The following is a 23,382-nucleotide window of genomic DNA, read 5'->3' as shown; positions in this document are numbered from 1 at the left end:
CTGGGGCGGGCCGGGAGGCCGCCGGAAGTGACGCCGCGCCGCCTTCCGGTGCGGCCTGCGGGAGCCGGCGCGGCGGGTAAGCGGCGGGCGGGGCTGGCGGCTGGTTTCGGGGACGGGCCCGGGCAGGGGATGGGCCCCGTCCCCCAGCCCGGGTGCCGCGCGGCGAGGGGCGGGCCGGGGCGGCCGTGGGGCGGCGGCCTCACGCGGTGTCGCTCTCCGCAGGCATTCCGGCCGCCCCGCCTGGAGCAGCGCGATGGCGTCGGTAACGATGGGTGAGTGGGCCCCCCTCCCGCCCCGTCTCTACCCGGGGACCCCCGTGGCCGCCCCGCTCCCCCGCCCGGTTAACGCCGCCGTTGGTCCCACAGCCACCTCGGAGTGGATCCAGTTCTTCAAAGAAGCCGGGATCCCGCCGGGCCCCGCGGTCAACTACGCTGTCACGTTCGTGGATAACAGGCGAGTGGCTCCGCCGGGCCCCCCGGGGCCTCTTCCCGGCCCTGCCGGGATCGAAACTTTCAAGCGATAAAGAACTAAGGCAGACTAAAAGTAAGAAGGAAATCAAGGGAAAAGTAAAAAGCAGAAGAAAAGAAGTGAAGAAAGAGAGAAAAAAGGAGCAGCTTCCGCTGTTGTTCACAGCAATTATAAGTACAGATGTGTTTTAACTTTTCTCTCTAAAGTTACATCGTTACTCTTCTTTTAATAATTCCTTCTATAATTTGCCCTGTCTATTCAAAGCCATAAATCAAAAGTTCATAAAAAGCTTCTGGTCACCAATAAATGTAGGCAATATCTTCTCTTCGATAAAAGAACTCAGTTTATCCATTTTGGCACAATTTATCAACTTCTCCAGCCATTTCTCCATAATGGGAAATGTCGAATATTGAAATGTGTGAGTTTTTTCTAATATATCCATTAGTCTTGAAAAGTTCTGGCTTCAATTGAACATTGATTTTTATTTATTTGTATTTCATATTTCTTAACTGCCCATCTTCCTCTTTAAAATTATCTTTTCTTTCACTTCGTTGAAAGAATTTCCCAGGACCTTGTAGAGTCATAGAAGGACTGGTGAGAATTGTAGCTTGGAAAGTTAACTTTTGCTGCCTGCGTCCTTGCAGGATCCAGAAGAACATGCTGCTGGATCTCAATAAGGAGATCATGAACGAGCTGGGGATCACGGTAGTTGGTGATATTATTGCCATTCTGAAGCACGCTAAACTGGTATATCGGCAGGTACGTTCCGTGGAACTGTTGCTCATCCTTGCTTTATTTCGTACATTGAGGCTTCAAACATTTATTGAATCATGATAAATAGATCTCTCCGGTGCTGACTAATAAATATAGGGGCTTTGGGGGCATCTTAATAATTTTGGATTTTGTACCTGGAGGAGTGGCGTGGCGGCCTAGTGGTGAAAACGCTCACTTCCCATTCAGAAGGTTGAGAGTTCAATCCTGAATAGCAGCAGATATTTCTTAGAGCACAAGAAGAAAATAACTGCTGCAAACTCCATGTACGCATCAAGAAGGTAGTAAAGGCTAGTAAAGGCTCAGTTTCATTCAGCCATCCTGACTACTCAGAATTGGGTTACAGGATTGTAAAAGAAAAAGATTTGGGTATGCCAAATAACTTTAGGCCTAGTGTAAGGAGACGGCTCTGAACAGTACACATGGAGAAGTCAAGCCTTTCTCCCCATAGACATTGTTAATCTTCCAACTCTGGAGCAAAAAATTCTAAAAGGCTAAAACACAGATGCTTGATGAACTACAGGCCACTTCTGCATCTGAGGCTCTGCTGTTCCCCAAGCTTGTCTTTTCTCCAGAATGCAACATTTTAACCTGGGGACTTGATGCGTTTCTTCTGCTTTGGTGCATTTGGAGAAGATGAGACCACTCTCTCGATCTGCCTATGACCACTTTATTACTGTGAGCATTTTCTCCTCCAGGAAATGTGCAAAGCTGCAACAGAATCGGTGGCCTCCAGCCAAACTGCTTTGCAATCTGAACTCCGTAGAAATGCTAATACTGGTGAGTACAGGTTGCCTGTGTTGCTGATTGCGGAGTCTCATTGAAATCCAGACCTCCGTGATGGCTATTCTTTACAGTTGTGATCTCATCAATTTCTGCAGCTGCCACCAGGATGATAGCCAACAGCTTGAGCCGAGACTCTCCCCCTTCTACTCCTGTTCGGAGGCCTGACACCAGTGCTTCCAAAATCTCCATCACTGTATCCAACAAAATGGCAGGAAAAAGCACCAAAGCAGGTGATTGTAAAAATCCATAGCTCAATGTATTTCTCTGCTGGGAACTTCTGTTCTACGTGGTATCGCTGTCATGCCATGCCATGATTGGTGTTTTCCTTTCACGGTTAGAGTATTAAGGTCTAGGCTTCTGTTGCCGCCACAAAGGTAGAATTAAGCTGCTCAGCTGGAGAACCTGGAGCCAAAAATGAACAGGCCACTCAAGAATCTGAGCAATTTCTATTTTCTGCTTGGGTCCCAATGGCTGTGCTTGTTTTGGCTTCTGAGCAGAAACAGCAGAAGCAGAAGCTGTTTCTTGTGGCATTTGTAAGCAGCACAAGAGCATCCACTGAGCTGCATCCGCTTGCTTATGTCTTCTTGGTGCGGCAGCTGCTTGCGCTCCTCGGGCTGAGAATCCCACCAACCCAGTGAAGCGGCGCCGTGTCACAGCAGAGATGGAAGGGAAGTACATTGTCCACATGCCCAAAGGGACAACTCCTAGGACCAAGAAGATCCTGGAGCAGCAGCAGGCAGCAAAAGGTATTGCAGCTACCTTTGTCGGGGGCTTCAAAGGAAGGAGGTTGTGGGAAACTTTAAATGAAAGTGGGGGAAGGATATGTAAATTGATCATTTGAAAACAAAATTGATCTTGCTTACAATACTAGGCAGGGTTCCCTTGAGAGGATTTTCTGCCCCTTCTCTCTTTTCTGTAGAGAGACATGACATCTCCTGCCTTCCCTTTCTTGAAGGGAAACTCAAGAAGGGCCTCTTTCGAAGCAGCACGGAGGCTTGGGAATAAAAGAACATCTGTAGCTTGGTTGTTTCCTTGGGAAGAGCCTTTCCTTTCCTAGTCATTTCACAGTGCAGATGTTGTATGCATCCATGTTTGTGTTCTTCTCTGTCAGGTTTGCAAAGAACTTCTGTGTTTGACCGGCTTGGCGCAGAGACTGGTGGAGACACAGTAACAGGGAGCAAGGTGAGGGGAGGTGGGGGGAGAGAAACCTCTTCTTTGGAGTTGACAGCAGTTTCTCTTATTTCCTGTGTGTGTTTTCCGCTAACTCAGTGGTCCCCAATATACTGGGTGCTGATCCAGGTGGCCTGAGGAGGGGGAGGTGGCAGTTCTGGACTACCTGACTATGCCTGGATGGGGCCTGTCCTAGCATGCCCCTCCCTGAAGAATGCAGGTATAGCAGGTTCCTTCTGGAGAGCCTGGGGGGGGGTCTTGTTTCGGACACAGCAGCACTGGGCTTTTCTGGTTGGTTGGTTCTGCTTTGTGCTTGCATTTCCTTCCCTTCTGTGGGAACTGGCTGCGCAAGAGCAAGCTATAAATGCTGGAGGGCTCTTGTCATGAACTATTTTTGGTTGGAGGTTGCAGCAGTCACTCATGTCAGGAAAACAACCATACCGTGGCAGCTGCTCCCTTACACTCACACTGCTATAAAATCATTTTAGGAGTAGAGCGTATGGTTTTGTTGGCAAAAATCAAAAGAGGTCTGGTAAGATCTTTTCCATCTAACATTTTATTAAAAGGATTAAGTTTTTGTGAGCTCACTTCAGATGCATGAGTGGCTAAACTGAGAAGATTTAAACAGGTGAGGTAGGAAGGGAAGATTGGTCAGTTATGTAGATGCAGGTTACAGGTGAAACAGATCACAAGGTAGTATAACAAAAACTCCACTGAGATTGCCTGAAATTTTTTGATGTGACTTCATCAATCTCTTGCTTATCTATGATAATGGTGATTGCCATCAAATCATTGTCATCCATTTAGACAGATTTTCTCCGTGATTGTCTGTCCCTATCCTGGCCCTTCAGCTCTTCCAAGGGTGCCCCATTACCATTGTAACAGAGTCCCTCCACCTGGTTGTTGTCTTTTTCTCTTTCCTTCCACCTTCCTCAGCATCAGAGCATTTTCTAGAGAGTTGTGTCTCTCTTAAGATGTGCAGACTCATTTGTACTTCAGTGAATTCTGGATTGATTAGTTTGTTTTCTTGGCTGTCCATAGCATCATCAGAAATGTTCTCCAGCATCATAGTTCATCATAGTGTCTGTGCCCTTTTTTGCTTCCTCAAAGTCTGGTTTTTGCTTTCACAGGGAATACTGCACTGTGGCTTGCACAGTTCTAAATTTTACACGTATAGGCTGTATTCGTGGTATTGAAGATCTTTTCCAAGCCTTCACGGCTGCTTTGTCGAGTGCTGTTCTGTAGCGTATTTCCTGACCACTTGTTTCTGCACGATTTTAGTACTTGTGAACCCTCATCCGGATCCTGCATCTCCAGAACCAAATTGTCTTCCTCTCCCTTTCTCTGCATGCCTCACTCCATGCACCCCACCTCAACCTGCGTCTGATAAAGTGAACCAATGGCTTTCAACAGCCAGACCAGATGCTGCCAGACTCCTCCCAATTCTTCACCTGAGTGCAAGGCCAGTAGTGCTCTGACCCTGCCAGAGCAATGCTGGCTTCATCTCCAGAGCAGAGGGACCCAAAATCACCCGGCCACTGTGCTCTGCTCTGTCTCTCCACAGCCCACAGGAGTGTTCAGCCGGCTGGGGGACCTGCAGGAGGACAAAGCACCCGACAGCGATGATGACAGCTCTGTCCTGCAGTATGCAGGAGTGCTGAAAAGACCCTCCCAGCCCAAGGACAGCTGCAAAGTTGGTGTCACCATCAAGGCCAAAGCTACCAGCTCTGAGCCCAAGCAGGTGATGGCAGCAGCTGCCACCGCTGCAATCCAGCGACGTGGGAGCAAGAGCGTGGCTGGACCTGCAGCTCCTGCCAAGGAAGAAGAGATGCAGGGCTCGCCTCCTGCCTCAGGCAGTGTGGCCAAGAGACTGGGCAAGCGCTCGCTGAAGCTCCTCCAGGCCCAGGACAGCAGCGTTACCAGTTCCAGGAGCAGGCCTGACTCTTCCTTCCGAGTCACCATAAACAGAACTTTAGGGAGCTCCAAGGTAAGCAGCTCCAGCCCTGCAGAGCCCCCCAGCGCTCAGATGGACCACACAGGCACCGTCAGTGTCTTTAAGAGGCTCGGCAGGAAGACTGTGTGAGCCTAGCCTGGGACCCCGCTTGGAGGGAGCCTTCAAGGAGGGCAAGCATGTGTGTGTGTGTGTGTGTGTGTTCCTCTCTCCCGTCAGCTCCCTTTGTGATGTGAGCGGGAGGCCGCACTTCAGAGCCGATGCGGGTCTGCTTCTGTGAAGCTCTTGGTTGGTTCTCCCACCACTCCCTGCGTCCAGAGTTGCTTAGGGCCACGCGCCCCATGAAAGGCCAGTCCTGGCAGGGTGTGAGCGCTTAGAAGGCATTGAGGAAGCGAGGGGTCCTGGGCAGCCCTCTGAACACACCTTTTGTTTTTTTCTCTGCAGGTGTTTGCTCTGTCCTAGGAAATAGTGTCCGTAAGAGAGGCAGGCGGTCCCTCCCTTCTTTTCCCTTCACTGTCCTGAGTTTTCATCTGCCGATCCTGGAACACCTGCCTTCCAGGAAGGGCAACTGCCAGATTTTTCTTTTATCGGATGCTGGAGCTGTGCAACTGGCAAGGCAGGTCCGGCAGTGTTCTGGGTTTCTTCTCTTTTCTTTCCTTTTCCGTTTTTTTAGAATGGTTGAGAAACACCCTTGACTTACACGTCAGGATTCCTGACTGGTCTAGTTCTGTTTCTTTTGCTGCACTCCTGAATAAGTTGTTCTTGGACTGGGTGTGTGTGTGTGTGTGCGCGTGTGCGCGCAAATGGCTGCACCCATATTTCCTCTGACCTTTCTTGAGCAAACAAAAGCAAACCATTTTTTTTAAGCGCTCATCTGATGTTCTGAGGCTCTTCTCTCACCTGCCGTGCTGAAGCCACCCTATTTCTCCAGCCCTCCCCCCCCCCTTTGTGGCTTGGGCCGTCTGTCTTGAGTGGGGGGAATCTTAGATTACAGAAGGCACACACCCTCACCCAGCTTAGATCGCGCCCCTCCACCCACCAGCTGGCAGGATTTGGGGTAGGTAGGGCAGGCTCAGCTTCGGCATTAGGAAATCTCTGGGCATTGCAAGTTTAAGGAGGGGGAGATCTGCCAGGAAAGGGTGCCTGGCACCAATGGACCCCCACCATAAGAAGCCCTGGCTGTCCCTGGCCTTTACAACCTCCTTTAGAGAAGACCAGTGAAGCCCTCACCCCCGGCCCGGCAAGATCTCCTGGGGGAATCTCTGGTGCGCAGGGATTTCCGCCTCCTGCAAAGAAATTTCACTGATGCCAGCAGGGACCGGTGCCAGGCAAGTGGGAGAAAGAGAGGCGAGTGTGCCCTGAGGCTTCCCTGTCCCAAGGGCTGCCCAGAAACCAGACCGACTACAGACCCGCGGGCTGCTCAGCTGGAGGGCGGCCAAGCCAGGTGCCCAAGGGGGCTTCGCTGCTTGAAAGTGGGTTTGTCAATGGGAGTCGCTGTACATCGGGATGGTGCGAACGCCGGTCACAATAAATGGTGTCTCTGCTTGGCTGGTGTCGCTCGACTCTTCCTTGCCGGGCGCCAGAGCAGGGAGGCTGTGGCCCGGGGTAGTGGGGCAGCCTGTGCAAAGGAAGAGCCTGCCGGTGCTGTACTGGTTCTGTCACTCAGTCCCTAAATGCTGCTGTCCGGCCTGCAGAATCTTTGCATCAGAGGAGTCTCTTTCCTCAGGCCTCCCTTTTGTGCACCCCAACAGATGTTTCCGTATTCGCCCTTCTGCCTTGCCAGGGGGTAAGGCAATGCCACTCCCTCCTAGGGATTCCTGGCAGCCTGAACGTCAGAGGGTATGACAGAAGTAACCTACCCCTCCACACCCACCCACACCTATTCCCCGATCTCCCGCTGGGAGAATCGGCAGGTGCCATTTCCACGAGAGCCACTTTTGCACCATTGAATTGACTCAAAGCCCTTTTGTCTCTGGGCAGCAGAACGGGCTTAAAAAGTGGGTGTTTAAGGTGCCCTGGCCACCTTTGGGGTTGTGGTCACTTCAAATGCTTTTTGGCTTCTTGCACTGAGCAACACGGTGCATTTTATTTTGTGGCAGTTTGATTCTAGGGAGGGGGAAGGCGGCTCCCCCCCCCCGCCCCCAACCTGTGTGCCTCCTGCCACACGCGATCAGAGGCCACCGTCTAGACTCCTTTGTTCTCCCAACTTGCTTGTGGCTAGAGGTGCCGTGAGAAAGCGTGCCGCTTCTGATGCTGATCCGGTCCCTGTCCTCTGCCATTGGAAAGGGCCCTCTGACTCTGGGCAGATTCGAGCCGATTGCCCCGCCTTGCCTGCCTGCCTGCTTCGAGGAAAGAAGGCAGCGTGACTTCTTCGGCTGGAGAGGCCAGCCTAGCTTCCTGCTCTTTTTCTGGCTATCAGCAGAAGCGCAGCCAGGCGCCCAAGGGGGCTTTGCTGCTCGAAAGCGGGTTTGTCGATCGGACTCCACGATAAACGGCGTCTTCGCTCGACTCTTCCTCGCCGGAGCGGGCAGGCGTGGCAGGAACACCTGGCTCGGTCGCCCTTGCGCATGCGCGAGGGGGCGCGCCCTACGCGCAGGCGCCGGGGCTGAGCCGCGCGCTTGCGCAGAGCGGCGAAGGTTGGCTGGCAGCGGGGCTGTTGTCGTTCCTGCTCGCGTCCCGGCCGCCCTTCCTGCGCGCGGGCCGGGAAGAGGCGGGATTTCCGGGCGCGGGCGCCGTCGGGCCTGACGTGACGCCAGCCCCGAGGATGGCCCCGCGGGGACGCCGGTAGCGGCGGCAGGTGAGGGGGGGCACGAGCCCGAGAGCGCCGGGCGGCCGCGCGCGGGGCATTGTGGGAGGGAGGCCGAACCATCGGCCGCGCGGCGGGGGGGAGGGCGCGGGCGTCGCGCGCCCCCGCCGCTCGTGCCCGGCCTGGGGCCGGAAGGCGCTTCCCGGCATCCCCCTCGTGGAGCCGCCCCGGCGTCCTCGCAGCCCGGCCGCTGAGCCCCGCTCCCTGCCCGCAGCGGGAGCGAACCGAGCTGCTCGTCCGGAGCGCTGCTGCTCGGGAGGCGGGCCGGGCGGGATCCGAGGCGGCCCCTCGCTGGGCTGGGGGGCCTGCGGGGTTTCAGTCGGCTTCCCCTCCCCCCGCCAGCGAGCGGCCGTGCCGGGGACGGAGCGCTGCCGGGGGCGGCCCTTGGCCAAGGAGGTCTTCCCGCCGGGCCCCCTCCGGTCGGCCGCCCAGGCTCCCCAGAGGCTCCGGACACCTAGGCCGACCATCCCGGGGCCGCTGGCACATCTGCCTACCCCTCGGCCTCGTGGGGCGGATCGGGATGAAGCATGATCGCTTCCCAGCGGCCGGGGGGGGGGGGCTCCGAGGGAAAGTCCGAATTCTAGCAAGTAACATTTTAAATACACCCAAAATTGCAAACGCTTTAACAACATCCCCCCCCCCGCCCGCCTAGATGCTTGTCTCGCACTAGAAGGGAAGGAAAGAGCGACTGCCAGAGTTTCTACTAGCAGCTCCTGCTCCCCGCCACAAAGGCTGGCAAGTTGCTGGTTTCAACGTGGGCAGAATCTCGAGCTTCGCCTCCTCGTTACTCAACATCTAAGGGCAGGGCCACCCTGGAAGTCAGTGGAGAGTAACAAGCGGAGTGGGGTCTGCCTTAGGTGGCGGAGGGGGGGCAGCCTGTGCAAAGGAAGAGCCTGCCGGTGCTGTACTGGTTCTGTCACTCAGTCCCTAAATGCTGCTGTCCGGCCTGCAGAATCTTTGCATCAGAGGAGTCTCTTTCCTCAGGCCTCCCTTTTGTGCACCCCAACAGATGTTTCCGTATTCGCCCTTCTGCCTTGCCAGGGGGTAAGGCAATGCCACTCCCTCCTAGGGATTCCTGGCAGCCTGAACGTCAGAGGGTATGACAGAAGTAACCTACCCCTCCACACCCACCCACACCTATTCCCCGATCTCCCGCTGGGAGAATCGGCAGGTGCCATTTCCACGAGAGCCACTTTTGCACCATTGAATTGACTCAAAGCCCTTTTGTCTCTGGGCAGCAGAACGGGCTTAAAAAGTGGGTGTTTAAGGTGCCCTGGCCACCTTTGGGGTTGTGGTCACTTCAAATGCTTTTTGGCTTTTTGCACTGAGCAACACGGTGCATTTTATTTTGTGGCAGTTTGATTCTAGGGAGGGGGAAGGCGGCTCCCCCCCCGCCCCCAACCTGTGTGCCTCCTGCCACACGCGATCAGAGGCCACCGTCTAGACTCCTTTCCGTTTTCCCAACTTGCTTATGGCTAGAGGTGACGTGAGAAAGCGTGCCGCTTCTGATGCTGATCCGGTCCCTGTCCTCTGCCATTGGAAAGGGCCCTCTGACTCTGGGCAGATTCGAGCCGATTGCCCCGCCTTGCCTGCCTGCCTGCTTCGAGGAAAGAAGGCAGCGTGACTTCTTCGGCTGGAGAGGCCAGCCTAGCTTCCTGCTCTTTTTCTGGCTATCAGCAGAAGCGCAACCAGAGGGAGTGGGGTGGGGAGGCTCTGGTCCTTTTGCCCAAGCCCAGACTTGAGCCTTCTGATCAATTCCTTTCCAGTTTCCCATAATGGACTCCAAGGCTCTGTTGCAACCCCATTGCTGCCCCTGTTGCTCTTGGCCTCTGTAGCGACGAACGTCCGGAGAGTCTTCCCAACTGGGGCAAGGAGATGAGCGTTCTCCTTTCACCTCCAGCAGCCACAGCCAGCAGGGGAGGGCACAGGGCACAGATTGCAGAAAGTGATACTTTCACTCCGGTGTGCCCTACTCAGATAATGGCAACAGCGGTTAGACTTATATACCGCCTCACAGGGCTTTGCAGCCTTCTCTAAGCTGCTTACAGAATCAGCATTTGCCTCCCAACAATCTGGATCTCTTAATACAGGCCTTGAAACTCTCTTGTCCAGTGCTGGTCACCCCCATTTGAAAAGGATAATAGGCTACCGAGAGGCTATCAAGATGGTTAGGAGGCTGGAAACAAGTTGTGTCTAAACTGAGTGTGTTTGGTGGGCAGGGGGGGCGTAACACTTTTCCAGTCTCTGGAGGTGATAACCTGGAAGGAAGGAAGGACTGGTGCCAAGGAAGGAGGGTCAGGCTACACATTGAGAAGAACTTCCTGAGTGCACAGTGCAAGCTGTTGGCCAATGGAGCAGGCTGCCAGTGAAGGGATGGTGGGTTCCCCTTTGCTGGGGGTCTTTGCACAGAGGCTGGGTACCATCCCATTGAAATGCGCATGTGGGCCGTTCCATAAGACGGCTCCGATGTCCCCTCTGGCTTGTGATCTTAGTCTCCAGAAGTGACTTCCTTTGCCTGCTGAAGAAGCTGCAGCTCTGCTAGCTCTTCCTCTTGGCCACAGTCTGGCATTTCTGTTGGTGCTGCTGCTGCTGACACTATGTCTCTCTGGATCTCATTGCCCCTGGGAGAGATGCTGGTTCTGGATAACAGAATCTCTTTCCCAGACTTTTTTTCCTGTGTTGTTTGGTCAGAAAAGCTTCCTGTCTACTCGTGTCAGACTCGCTCTGGGAGTCCAGTGCAATAAGAATTGCCTTATGGAGATGGATCCAAGCTTAGCCAACCCTTCGTAGGCAGCCACGTGGTCCAGCAAAGCTTGCAAGTAACAAGCTGCTTCTGGAAGGTCCACAATATTGGCTGTGGCAGGTTTGTGGCGTCCTGCCTGAAGCCAGCTTGGTTATCCTGCTGGCCACGGTCACGTGGGTCATGGCTGCATGGCCCTGGCTCTGGGAGGTCAAGGGGAGCCAGTGGAAGCCCTGTGGCCTTCAATTGGTTCCTTTTCGCCACTGGACAGTGCAGATGAGGGATCCAGGCCCTGGGGGTGGGGAGCCAGGCTAGTGTCGATTGTGGCTTCGTAGAAAATCTCACAGCGTTCAGAAGCCGTGCTGAGTGGTAGCAAGGCTTCAGGGTAGTCACCAATGTTCTTAGGGGATGGCAGCAGTTTTCTTCTCCCCTGCAGGTCGCCAGGCCGCCTGTGGCCCGCCTAGCAGGCAACAGCTTCTCTCTGTGCCCCGTGGTGACAGCAACATGAGTGAGGTGTCGGTCATTAAGGAGGGATGGCTGCACAAGCGAGGTGAGCGTTGCCCCGACTGCCCTGCCGGAGGCCTTGAGCCACCAGTGGAGCTTCCCCCAATGGAATCTACGCACGGACAGGCCTCTCCCGAGTCTGGGGATGCTTGTTGCTTTGGCTGTGGCTGGCGAAGGCCATCACCTCTCCTACCCCTGAGGCCCTGAGCAGCCTTCCCAGAGAGAGGCCCTCAGCCACTGGGCAGCCTGCCTTCTAGCCCAGGGAAGGACCTGCGGTTGTAGCTCTGCAGTCTTGTCTTCTTCAGTGGCTTGTCTGGATCATCTAGGACACGCTGGTTGTAGGGCAACCCAAAATAAATCAACGGTCTGTGTGTCACCCGGCTGGTCTCTTTCCCCTCCCCTGAGCTGCTGCCCCTTGTGCAGTCCTGGTTTCTGGCAGACAAATATAGACCGCAGCTGGGGGAGGGGTGAGGTTGTCCAGAGGCTATTTTGGTCCTGCCGTGGCCTGGAGGGATGGCAGACTCAGCTGCGGCAAGCCTCGGTCTGCTTTTGCTAAGGGGGCTTGGGCAGGAGAGCAGCCCTCCCCCCAAAGCTGTCCCCTGGGCTGAGCGGTCCTTCCCAGAATCCAGGAGGGTGCCTGCCCTTGAACAGCAGGAGGTCTCCCCTATCCCCCCCAAAAAACTCTTTCTCCAGCAAATGGAAGAGATGCCTCTGTTGGTCAGGGTCCCCATCTGGCAAGGTGACATATGAGGATCCGTTCTTCCAACATTTAGGCCAGGTGGGGGCTCTTAGGGGTGTTGGGCAGAATGTGGAGATCGATGGGGTCACGCATCTATGCTTGCTCAGTCACTGGGGGCAAACGTTGCCTGCTCTCTGGGGGCAGCTGAGCCACATGGGGCTGGCGTATCCCCCTGGGTAACCCCAGAATGCCTTTCCAGGGGAATACATCAAAACCTGGAGGCCCCGGTACTTCCTGCTCAAAAGCGATGGCTCTTTCATTGGCTACAAAGAGAAGCCCGAAGCTGCGGATCACAGCTCACCCCCTTTGAACAACTTCTCTGTGGCAGGTGCGTTGCCCAGGTTAGCTTGGAAAATGTGGGCCGCGGGTGTAGTGCTCTCCTGACCTCCAGGGATGCTGGCAGAGGATCCTCCCCCACTTTGCCAAGCGACTTGGTACCCTGGCATTGCCCTTCCCTTCCTCTTTGCCTCTGCATCGGGGGCAACCACCCTGGCTGAGCCTGTGTAGATCTTAGCTGGTGGAACCGGGTCAGACTGGAGCTTGCCTGGAGGGAAGGGACTGAGAGGGCCGCCGGGAAGGTTCCCCAGGGAGACTCCAGCCCTTTCCTCCTCCTCTGTCTCCTCTCACCAGAATGCCAGTTGATGAAAGCCGAGCGTCCTCGCCCCAACACGTTCATCATCCGTTGCTTGCAGTGGACCACGGTCATTGAGCGGACGTTCCACGTGGACTCGCCTGAGGAAAGGTGAGTGGCAGCCCCGAGGCCTCGCTTCAACCGCCATGAGCAGCTGCGCTTCCAGATGCCGGCTGGGAGTGGAGGGCGGCCTGTTCGTGTCCCGTCCTGCTGTGTGGTTCACATCAACCTCTTGTGTTCTGGTCGGCTTTGGGGCCCAGAAATGCCTGGCTTTCCTGACCGTGGCGGTTCCCTGCCCAGCAGCAGAGAGTCCTGCCTTGGGCTGGCAGCCGGGCTTGTCTCGGCTGCCTTCTAATGGAGCCGGTCTGCCCTGGCAGACCTCTTAAGGCTCCCCACTCTTTGCATCCGGTTCCCAGGGAAGAGTGGATCCAGGCGATCCAGATGGTGGCCAACAGCTTAAAGAACCAGGAGGCGGAAGAGGAGGACAGAATGGACTACAAGTGTGGCTCCCCCAGTGACAGTCCAGGGGCCGAGGAAATGGAAGTGGCTGTGACCAAGGCCAGAACCAAGGCGGTAAGCGAGGCAGGTCTGCGGGAAGGAGACAGCCACTGATCCTGGCTAGTTGAGGGCGCTATCAGATTATGGCTGTGGGATTTAATGATTTTATCTGGATGACCTGCTTAGCTCATCTTTCTCTCTCTGCCTTCTGTTGCCAGACCATGAGTGACTTTGACTACCTGAAACTCCTGGGAAAGGGCACTTTTGGGAAGGTCATCCTTGTACGGGAAAAGGCCACGGGGCGCTACTATGCCATGAAGATTCTGCGCAAAAAGGTCATCATTGCCAAGGTGGGTGGAAGCTCCAGCCCCTCGGGTAGGGCAGGGAGAGTGGGGAGCCTTGGGGGACCAGCCAGAGGGCTGCTGCCTAAGAGCAGAGGAAGAAGCTGAGGAAGGCCCCGCTCTGACTGCTCAAAACAGCAGCAGGAAGTTTCTGTCTCCAGACCTGCAGGATTCTCGTAGAGTGGAATTAGTCCGTCTCTCCTTGAGAGGATGGACCTGGGCTCCCTTCTCAGAGAACCTCAGGGTGGGAAAGCCCTTTGGAACCCTTCCTTTCCTTCAAAGCTTGGGCTTTCTGCTCCTGGAGAGGGAAAGGAGCCTTGTAAATATTGATCGCTGCTTCTCAGACAGTTTGATTCTGGGATCCCCCTTTCCTCTGCCACTCAAGAGAAGAATGGATCCCAAGGACAGACACACACACACGTTAGCCATTTGGCCTGTCTTTATGCCCACCAACTGTTCCTCTTCACTGAGCCTGGGTTGCCCCTGCTGCTGTTTTGCTAGAGCCTGGAGAGGTAGCCCGGGGGTGTGTGTGTGAAGGTCAGGTGCTTGCCAGGTGCTCCAGGTGAGGACGTTCTTCTCTCTTCCAAGGACGAAGTGGCCCACACTGTCACAGAGAGCCGAGTGCTGCAGAACACGAGGCACCCCTTTCTCACGGTACATGCCAAGGGGGGCCTGGCCAAGGTCCAGGGGGGCTCTGGCATGCTTCCCTGCTAGCCAGAAGTATGCTTTGCTTCTGGGCGGGGCAGGGCGGGGCGGGGGGCCTGAGGGTCCTGCCCAAAGGGGCCAGATTGAGGCCTGCTCAGTTTCACACAGACTTCAGGGGAGCGAGCCTCTCTGAAATATGGTCCTTCTCCTCCTCCTCTGTCTCTCTCACACTCACTCTCATAACCCCCCCCTTCCCGCAAGACAGAATCAGAACACACAAGGTGGAACAAGAATAGAGTTGTATGCACAAGCTTGGTGTTGATTCTCAGAATGCAAGGCCATGGTGGGCAGGGGGCAGCTTCTCTGAGGGGAATCTCTGCTCCTTGCCTTTCTAGGCCCTGAAATACGCATTCCAGACCAACGACCGCCTCTGCTTTGTTATGGAGTACGCCAATGGAGGAGAGGTGAGTGTTCACCAGGAGTCCCTTCCTTGGAGTTGTTGCAAGTGGCTCACTGGAAGTGAACTTTGGGTCTGGCATCCCTGCCCGGGTGCTTCCCCCTGACTCTGCTTTCCCTTCCAGCTGTTTTTCCACCTCTCGAGAGAACGTGTCTTCACGGAGGAGCGTGCCCGCTTCTATGGGGCTGAGATCGTTTCTGCTCTGGAGTATCTCCACTCTCGGGACGTCGTCTACCGTGACATCAAGGTGAAGACGCACTTGCAAAGCACTTGGCTCCCTTCTGGAAGGGTCTAAACGGGTGGCCCCTGGGTGAGGTCTGTGGGAGGCGGGGGGGCTCCTCTCTGCTGGGGCCCAAGCACCTTTCTGCCTTTTAGCTGGAGAACCTCATGCTGGATAAGGACGGGCACATCAAAATCACGGACTTTGGGCTGTGCAAGGAAGGCGTCTCTGACGGTGCCACCATGAAGACCTTCTGTGGGACACCAGAGTATCTGGCCCCAGAGGTATGGGAGGAAGGGTGTATCTGGTCTCGCCCAGCCGCCGGGGGCCCTGGGCCACCTCTGGGGTCAAGGCCAGCAGGTGGGATGGCTTTCTAGCCCTGCCGCCAGAGGCCTCGTGTCTCACCGCTCGTCCTGCCCTCTGCCCCGCAGGTGCTGGAGGACAACGATTACGGGCGGGCCGTGGACTGGTGGGGCCTGGGGGTGGTCATGTACGAGATGATGTGTGGCCGGCTGCCCTTCTACAGCCAGGACCACGAGCGCCTCTTTGAGCTCATCCTCATGGAGGACATCCGCTTCCCGCGCACCCTCAGCCCCGACGCCAAGGCCCTCCTGGCCGGCCTGCTCAAGAAGGACCCCAAGCAGAGGTGAGGGCAGACAGGGCCCTCTGGAAGGAGTTCCCGGCTGCACCTCAAGCAGCAGCCTGGCCTGGTGCCTTCGCGTGCCCAGGGGCATGGTCACTTCTGTCCAGGGAGCAGAAGGGCTGAGTTGCCGGAGTCAGCAGTCCTTGGTCTGGGTTGCTGGACCTGCCAGAGAGCAGGAGTGGCTAAGAACTGGATCTGGGGCTTCCTCAGTCAGGTTCAAAGGCCAAGCCACAATTTGCATGAATATAGCATTTGGTATAAATTACAGTTGATTTTTTTATTTTAGAGTTTGAAATAAATGCATAGTGCGTAGTTTGTACAGGTGCATATATAACGTGAGCACGCTTCTCCCGGCAGAATATACAGTGAGCAGGTGTTCTGTTGCAGCCGTGTGGGGAGAAGAATTGCTGCTGGCCCCACTCTGAGGAATTCCCCCTTCTTGTCCTCCCAAAAGGGCCTGGTTGTCCTTCAAACAGGCATTTGCCCTCCAGCTGAATCTGTGGGCACATTCACGTGGCCCTGACTATCCACGCACACACAAAGCTGTTAACTAAGCCTTTTCTTGCCAGGCTGGGGGGTGGCCCCAATGATGCCAAGGAGGTAATGGAGCACCGGTTCTTTGCTGCCGTTAACTGGCAAGATGTGGTTCAGAAGAAGGTAAGCACTGCTGCCGCCGCCGCCCTTCTACCCTTGGTGCTCTCCTGGATGGGGAGGCGGGGTGGGGGAGTTGCAGTGTGAACTAAGCAGGCTCTCTCCCGCCAGCTCATCCCCCCTTTCAAGCCCCAGGTGACATCCGAAATAGACACACGGTACTTTGATGACGAGTTCACAGCCCAGTCCATCACCGTTACGCCACCGGACCGATGTGAGTTGGGAGGCAAGCCGGGGTGGTGGGGCTCAGTTCTTTGGCTCTGGCTTCACTGGGAAGCTACCGGCCCGGCTTTTCTTTTTCCACAGACGACTGCATGGATCCCCTGGATGCCGACCAGCGGACACACTTCCCTCAGTTCTCCTACTCTGCCAGCATTCGGGAGTAGGGCTGCAGCACCTGCCTGAGAGAGCGTAGGGCCGGCCAGACCCAGGACTCGGGGTGGCTCCCACTTCTGGGGGGCAAAAGGAGGATCCCGGACCTGCCACATCAGTCCTTCCAGTCAGGACCAGCTGGCTCACCTGTGCCCTTGTGGCGCTAACCCCCCCCCCCCCATCCTCTCTCCCTGCCTCTGGGCCACAGCTGAGTTTTACGTGGAAATTGCTTTGGCGTGTTTGGGTGGTTTCTGAGGGCTGCACTCTGCCACAGGGTTGTGTCGGTGGAAGGAGGGGACGCTGTTTGCTGCCTCCTGTAAGGGGTGCCACCCTGGACCCCGTAATGTGGAGGACCCTAGCATTATAGCTTGCAAGGCTGTGCTAAGGGGCAGAGCCCCCAAATCCCACCACCCCATTTTTGTGGGATAGTGGCCGGCTGGCCGGCCACCACTCAGGTGCCTCTTGAGGTCAATGGCCTGGCAGCTGTTGTTGACCTTCGGTGGAGCAGAGTAAAGGGCTTCCCTATCGCATCTGTGGGTGCTACTGTTAACAAGAACTTTGAGGTGCCCTCCAAATAATGGGGTGGAAGCTGGCCCCCACTTAAAACAGTGGGCTTTTCTAACAACAGCTGGGGGGGGGAAACAAGGTAGCTGTATCTTCTTGCCCCCCCCCCCGACAGTGCAGCTGCTGCTTCCAAGGCCCACAAATGGGCCTTGCTGGAGGGATTGGGCTCAGCTGCCCCTGCCCATTTGTGCCTCTGAAGGGGGTTGCCCTTGTGGGGCTGGGGGAGTGGGCTGAGCTCCCCGGCCCAGACCTTGTGATGGCACTGGCACCGCTTCCCTCCCTTTTTTCAGCTGTGGAAGACAATGGCCTGCCTTTCTTCCCATCTCTGACCCTGAGAGGAATGCAACCCCCAGGCAGGCCCTCTCCCTCCCTCCCTGCCTTGGGAGGGGGGGAGGTTTGGTATCCAGGCACCTTTCACCTTGCCCATCAGCCCTGTGTGGCTTGGCCAGGGAAGGAGCCTCTCAGCCTCTGCCAGGGCACCCCAGGATCTGCAGTCCGGCACAGACGCCACTCAGGCAGACCCCCGTCTTGCTAACGGGGAGATTGTGGTCACCTGGCAAGCGCGGCCAGAAGGTGGACCGTTCTTCCTGCAGCTGGCTAACAGTCTGTGCACACAACCTGTGTAAAGAGTGGCAGGCCTTCAAGGAAAGGGGCTGCCCCAGCCCGTTATTAACACCCCCAGCCGCTGGCAGGCCAGAGCAGTCCCTCCTGCCTACCTGTGTTGCCTCTCGGGCAGGTACTGGAGGACGCCACCTGATGGGCTGGAGGACAGCAAATGCCCTCAAGTGCACCTTTGCCCTACCTGACCCTCCTGGTGACTTCAGCAAACCTGGAGCTCTCGTGCCTCCTGGGGTTTGGGGATCTGCCAGGGGCTTCTGCCAATCCCATGATTGCTCTGGGCTCCATGGGGAGTCTTCTTGCTACAAACCGGGGGGGGGGGCATAGACCTGGCTGTAAATATCCATGGCGGCCCTGGCTGCCTTCCCATGTCTTGACTTGCAGGCTGCCAGTGACAATTTCACGAGTCCACTGGGCTGATCCCCCAAGTGGGCCATTCCCTGGCCTGATGTCCCGAGAGGCCTGGCGGCAAGTCAGAGGGAGAGGGCTGGGGCTCCCCCAATGAATACAGCCTCTCCTGCCCTTGAAGGAGCTCCAGGACTCCCAGCCGGCTGTCTGCTTGCCTTTGCCCTGCAGCCTGTGCAGGGTGGTTCCCGTCAGGCGCCCCTGAGGGCTGCTCCAGACCCACCGCATGGCCTTTTCAGCACACCTGAAGTGCCGGCAGCTCCTGGGCCTTTTGGGTCTGCCCAGAAGCGTTCAGCTGAGGAGGCGCCTCGAATTGCGGTTCGGCTTCCTCGGGAGGAACTCTTGTGCCCTGGACTTGCAGGGCCTGGTGGGATCTCGCCCTATGTGGCATTTGGGCCTTGGGAAAGAATAGTTTTTCACGTTTGTTGTAGTCCTAATTCAGATTTACTAATTTAATGTTGCCCCTATTAGATTAGAGTGAAGCACCCACTCTGTTGCAGCCCACTTCCTCCCGTTCTCCCCACTAATGGAAGTCAACTTCACATCTGGCACTTCACAGACAAGGCTGGCTCGAGATACTGAGTTCCATTTGTAAAATAAAGTTTGCTGGAGAGTTTTTATATAAATGTGGCTCATAAGCACAAAAACTGGAAAGGCTTTTTTTTTTTGGGTAAACCACAAATTGCCTTCCTTTACCCTCAGATTTGTACGGTACAAGCAATAAAAGATTTTATTTCTTGGTTATGTGGTGGTCTCTTAATGTTTATTAAAATACTGCACAATTTTAAAGCAACACCCAAGTTCTTGTTATAGTTGATATAACTAACATATATATTTGTCTACAAATTCAATCCCAGCAAGCGACGGTCTTTTGAGGAAGGCTGCTTAGCTCATTTTTGCAAGAATGAGCATCTTATCCGTGGAATTTTAGCAAAGCTGGCCTGTCGCCCTCTTCCTTGCCTTCTCTAAATCTTTGGAATTTAAGCCTCCTCCCTCAAATGGTGGGCCATTTCCCTCAGTGCTGCTCACGGAGTGCCAAAGCAAGCCAACCCCAGAGCTGCCCCAGGCCCACCACCATCGTCCCTCCAATCTGTGAACAGCAGGCAGCACCCCCACACACACCTGCTCCCCCTGCCCCAGGAGCAGGCGGCCTGCCAGGGACTGGCCTCTGGGCAATTTGTGGTGTCGCTTTCCACTTCCACTCTGCCATCCGTTGTGAAAAGCTACCTAAAGTTAACTACCTCAGAACATCCAAGCGTCACTCCTGCTCCGCTCCCCGGCGGCTCATTCCATTAATGAGCCCTAATTTAGCCAAGCTGGGGAGCGGATAGGAGTTCTGGCGCTCAGCTCCCTCCCCACCTTGTGGTGTTTGGGCACAGGCCATGGCAGGCCCCGAGCGGAGGTCCCGGATGCTGCAGCTGCAAAGAGCTGTTCTCTCGGTAGGGGCCTTGCTTGTGGGGCAGACCGGGGCGGCCTGGGCTGTTGGGGGACGGGCGGCAGAGGGCGGTCATGGAAGAAATGGTGTCCTCTCACAAAGGGAGGAGCCCTTGCCATTATTTTTCACCCGAGGTGCACTACCAGTCCTGGCAGCGGGGAGGAGCAATTCTTTGGCCTTTGGCCTTTACAAACAGGCCTCCGCAGCTCCTCTGTCTGAGTTGCAAAGCTCCCCCCTGCTCATCCGAGTAGTTCAAACTGGAGGGGAAGGAGGAGCAAAGGGACTGTCTCAGTCACTCGCGAGCAGGGACTTTCTCTTCCCTCCCACCCCCTCCAATTTAGAAGACGCCAGTGAAATCCCTGCCGTCTCTGGGCCAGCCGGGAAGGTTTGCTAATAAAACGAGGCTGCATCCCCCTAGGAGGAGGGCTGCGTGTTCCTTTAAAGTAACGACCCCCCCTCTTTCAGTAGTGCTGCTCAGTTTCAGGTGGATGAGAAAAGGGAGCCTTTGAAAAGCAAGAGCAACGAAGGGCAGACCACCGAAAAAGCTTCTGGGAAGGTGAGCTGCTCCTGCACTGGAGACCTGTGGGCGGGAAATGAAATAGGAGCCACCAGAAACTGCCCGTGGGAGGAGGTGGATCCAGGGTGCCTCTGTCAAGCACCAGATTGGCATCCATTAGATTGGATTGGCAAGGGGGGAGCTCTGGGGTCAGCTTGGGCTCCCCTATTGGGGTGAAGGGTCAGACATCTGGCCTTGAACAGCCCTGGGCCTGGTAGGAGGCAACCCCGAGCCCTCCAGGACTCCGGGCTCTGGGATGGAGGGCAGCAGGTCATGTGCAGGGGGGGCTGCTTGGGTTTTCCTTTGGCAGGTAGCTCTCCGCACCCTGACCTTGCAGGGAGGGGCACCAGGGCTTTCCCACTGCTGGCAGTGCCCTGGCTGCCTGATTCCTCTCCTCTTCCAGAAAAAAGGCCTGCAAAGCTATGAAGAGAAGGCAGAGAAGTGGGGGGTGCGGTGCCTCCAAACCCTGCCGGAAGCTCCTTTGCCGAGAGAGCGAGGTGAGGTGCTGATCACCCAAAAGGGCTTTGGAGGGCAGCAGTGGAAGTCCATCTTCAGGGGTGGGGGGTTGGGGGGAATGACCCTAGACATGCACCCTGCCTCGTGGCGAGGGAGCCCTTCCGACCTCCCTGTCTCCCCCCTCTCCCCCAGTGGTCCCAGACTCGCTGGCCCGGGAGCTGCCCCAGGCCATGCTGCGGATGGACATGGCCCTGGAACGGGAGTACGCCCTCGACATCTTCAGCAACCTGATGGTGAGCAGACGCAGCGGAGCCCCCCTCCCCGCCGGCCTTTGTACACCCAGAATGCTCCATGCCGGAGAAGCAGACGAAAGCCAGGAGAGGCGGCTTGCTGCATTCCCTGCAGGAACCCAGTGAAGGCATCCCAGATGGGGCTGTATCCTCCGGGATGGAAGAAGACGCTACCAGCAGTCTTGGTAACTGCAAGACGGAGGCGGGAGCCCCTTGGCTTGGCCCAGGCTTCAGGGTCTCTCTGACGGCGCCTCTGCCTGCCCAAGGGGGCCTGAACCTCCATCATTTGGGGGTTGCTGGCTACCTATGGCCTCTTGCTGTGTGGGCCTCGTATACCACCTGGCCGGGGAGCACAGGGCTGCCAAGGGGCGTCTGCCCTGCCCTGGAGCAGAGCAGAGCAGAAGACATTGCTGCCTCTCCCTCAGCTCCACTCCAGGGAACGCCTCCCCAGTCCTGCCAGTGCCAAGGGCCAGGCCCTGCCCAACCCTAGGCTCCGATCTTTTCACAGTGGAAGCAGCCATCCTATGCCTTCCAGGGCTTCGACCTGCCACGGTCGGTGACGGTGGAGATGCGAGCCCTTCTGGTGGACTGGCTGGTGCAAGTGCATGTAAGTGCTCGGCTTGGAATGGCCTGATTTGTTGGGTCTAGAGGTTGGGGGGGGTTCCCCTTACCTCTGCTCTGCTGCGATGGATTCTACTCCTTTTCTATCCCCCCCCAGGAGTATCTGAATCTGGCTGATGAGACCCTCCACCTGGCCGTCCATCTCATGAACTCCTATATGAGAGCAAGCCATGTCAAGATCCCTCACCTGCAGCTTCTCAGTGCCACCTGCCTCTTTCTGGCATGTAAACTGGAGGAACACACCTGTCCAGAGGTGAGAGTGTGAAAGCTGGGTTCAGGAGTATCCGCTGGCCTTAGAGACCGGGACAGCTGCAGCAACCTGCTCTGCTGTAGTTCAGCAGCCCTTCTTGGTCCTTGGCCTTTGAGGCCAGAAGAGGAGGGCATCTGGGCCTCTCTGGAAGGCCCCGCCATGCTCTGGCATAAGGCCCCGTCATGCTCTCGCCTCTTCTGCAGCCAGCCCAGCTGTGCTTCATGATGGAAAACTCCTGCAGCCGAAAGGATCTCCTGCGAATGGAACGCAAAATCCTGGCCCGGCTCAGGTTTGAGCTGCATTACGCCAACCCCATCCACCTGTTCCGCCTCCTGGCAGAAGTGGCCCATTGCACCTTAGAGGTGAAGGTCCCAAAGTGGGCCAGCAGGGGCCCAGAACCACCTGCAGGGTCACCGGCTGCTGTTCCCAAGCGATCCCCGGGTAGAGTGTGCACAGGCCTTATGGGAGGACAGGAAAGAGAGAGAGAGAGAGAGAGAGAGAGAGAGAGAGAGAGAGAGAGAGAGAGACCCTTGCAGACCTGGAAACACCCCTCCCCCCGCAGTGATTTAGTCCTAGGGTGTGGGGGGAAAGAGGCTGCAAGCATTCTGAACTGGACCTGAACAAGCATCCCCTCTCCTTCCCCATGCTTGTTCAGGTCCAGTTCTTGGCCCTCTATTTCCTGGAAACTTCACTGCTGGAGGTGGACTGCCTGTCCTTTGAGCCCGCTCAGTTATCCTTTGCGGCTTTGTCTCTGGCACACCGGCTGATGTGTGAAGCCAGAATCAAAGACACAGATGCACTTCAGGAACATGTTCCAAAGTTCCATGTGTACAGGTATGAGCAAGCACGGTGTGTGCCCCAAGGAACAGATGTGATGACAATGAAAAATAGAGGAAGTGCAAATAGTTTGGGTTCTCTCCCTTATTTCCCAGCTTTTTAAAGTATGGCCTCTTTGATGTGTGGCTGCCTGTTCCTTCATGTGCCAGAGGGCATGGGAAGCGCAGGTGTGGCTGCTGCCCCAATTCTTGCACGGCACCAGATGGCTCGTGCTCCATGGGGTGCCCGGTTACCATCTGTGCAACTGTGGGCCATTCAGGACACTCTGGCGGTCAGTGGTAGCCCAGCGAGACAGGGCCGTGGTTGTCCCCGCAACCGCAGGGACTGGGGCATTTGAACAGTAACAGAGCAAGGATGGGTTCAGTCAGTAAGTGCTCCTCTCTCCTCACAGTGAGGCTGAGCTGTCGGCTGTCTTTCCGTACATGGCCAAGGCGGTTTTGCAGAGGAGCAACACCTCCCTTCGTGCCGTCTTCCTGAAATACTCCAGGCCACAGAAGCTTTGTGTCAGCACCAACCCTGCCATTGCTGCCTCTAAGTTCCTGAGCCACTTCCTGAGGGATCCCACCCAATGAAGGAGGAGGATGCTGGGGTGATGTGTGAACTGTCCCTTCCCACTGCATGTGGGAACAGGGAGTGCAGGAAGCCAAGCATTGTCCCAGGCTTGACTCGGCTCAGAAGATTGTGGAGCCCCTTCTCTCCTTTTCTTCCTTCATACAGGACATTTCCTCACTTCATCCTGGTCTGTCTTTCTATTCCACCCTCTCTCTGAGGTCTTGAGTCTTGAGCAACCCACCCACACACACTAAAAACAAAAAAGAGATTGTAAGCAAAGGGACTTCATATGTATAATAAAGTGTTTTATTTTCTTGAAAACATTCTTGCTTCTGAGGTCAGAGAAAAGGGGTGCCTCTCCCTCCCATGGCAGGACCCAGGAAACAGAGTTACAGTGTGGGGGCC

General features: G+C 56.0%; 2 protein-coding genes across 10 annotated transcripts; both read left to right on the top strand.

The window, feature by feature from the left end:
* Positions 1–33: 33 nt before the first annotated feature.
* LOC310644696 (RAC-beta serine/threonine-protein kinase) lies at positions 34–18,724 on the top strand. 9 transcript variants are annotated; one of them, XM_083369973.1, is made up of 14 exons: positions 5,162–5,182; positions 11,129–11,242; positions 12,135–12,263; positions 12,566–12,677; positions 12,983–13,139; positions 13,283–13,414; positions 13,994–14,059; positions 14,446–14,514; positions 14,632–14,754; positions 14,883–15,011; positions 15,159–15,373; positions 15,940–16,027; positions 16,133–16,235; positions 16,328–18,724. In XM_083369973.1, the coding sequence occupies exons 2-14, from the start codon at positions 11,197–11,199 to the stop codon at positions 16,405–16,407; spliced, it is 1,449 nt and encodes a 482-aa protein (XP_083226099.1). In that variant the 5' UTR covers positions 5,162–5,182; positions 11,129–11,196; the 3' UTR covers positions 16,408–18,724. The 9 variants fall into 9 exon arrangements, with proteins under 9 accessions (XP_083226103.1, XP_083226101.1, XP_083226102.1 ...); XM_083369970.1 differs by lacking the exon at positions 5,162–5,182 and adding an exon at positions 7,774–7,943; XM_083369972.1 differs by lacking the exon at positions 5,162–5,182 and adding an exon at positions 8,154–8,770.
* On the top strand, positions 18,207–23,213 carry CCNP (cyclin P; the record flags this gene model as incomplete). The annotated part of the gene is made up of 9 exons (XM_083369254.1): positions 18,207–18,298; positions 19,881–19,971; positions 20,375–20,468; positions 20,620–20,720; positions 21,226–21,324; positions 21,436–21,591; positions 21,792–21,950; positions 22,244–22,422; positions 22,817–23,213. 9 exons carry the CDS (start codon positions 18,207–18,209, stop codon positions 22,995–22,997), a joined length of 1,152 nt encoding a protein of 383 aa, XP_083225380.1. The 3' UTR covers positions 22,998–23,213.
* Between the last annotated feature and the right edge of the window lie 169 nt (positions 23,214–23,382).

The sequence above is a fragment of the Vipera ursinii genome, assembly GCF_947247035.1.
Source record: "Vipera ursinii genome assembly, chromosome: 9".
Taxonomy (NCBI): domain Eukaryota; kingdom Metazoa; phylum Chordata; class Lepidosauria; order Squamata; family Viperidae; genus Vipera; species Vipera ursinii.
Note: the sequence above shows the minus strand (reverse complement) of the source record. Positions and strands in the feature narration are given on the sequence as shown.

Bases quoted from the DNA above. Each gene is read 5' to 3' on its own strand.
- LOC310644696 (XM_083369969.1), top strand. From the start codon at position 11,101: ATGGCAGCAGTTTTCTTCTCCCCTGCAGGTCGCCAGGCCGCCTGTGGC. The intron at 13,140-13,282 runs GTAAGCGAGGCA...TTCTGTTGCCAG, and splicing joins CCAAGGCCAGAACCAAGGCG to ACCATGAGTGACTTTGACTA. The intron at 16,028-16,132 runs GTAAGCACTGCT...CTCTCCCGCCAG, and splicing joins AAGATGTGGTTCAGAAGAAG to CTCATCCCCCCTTTCAAGCC.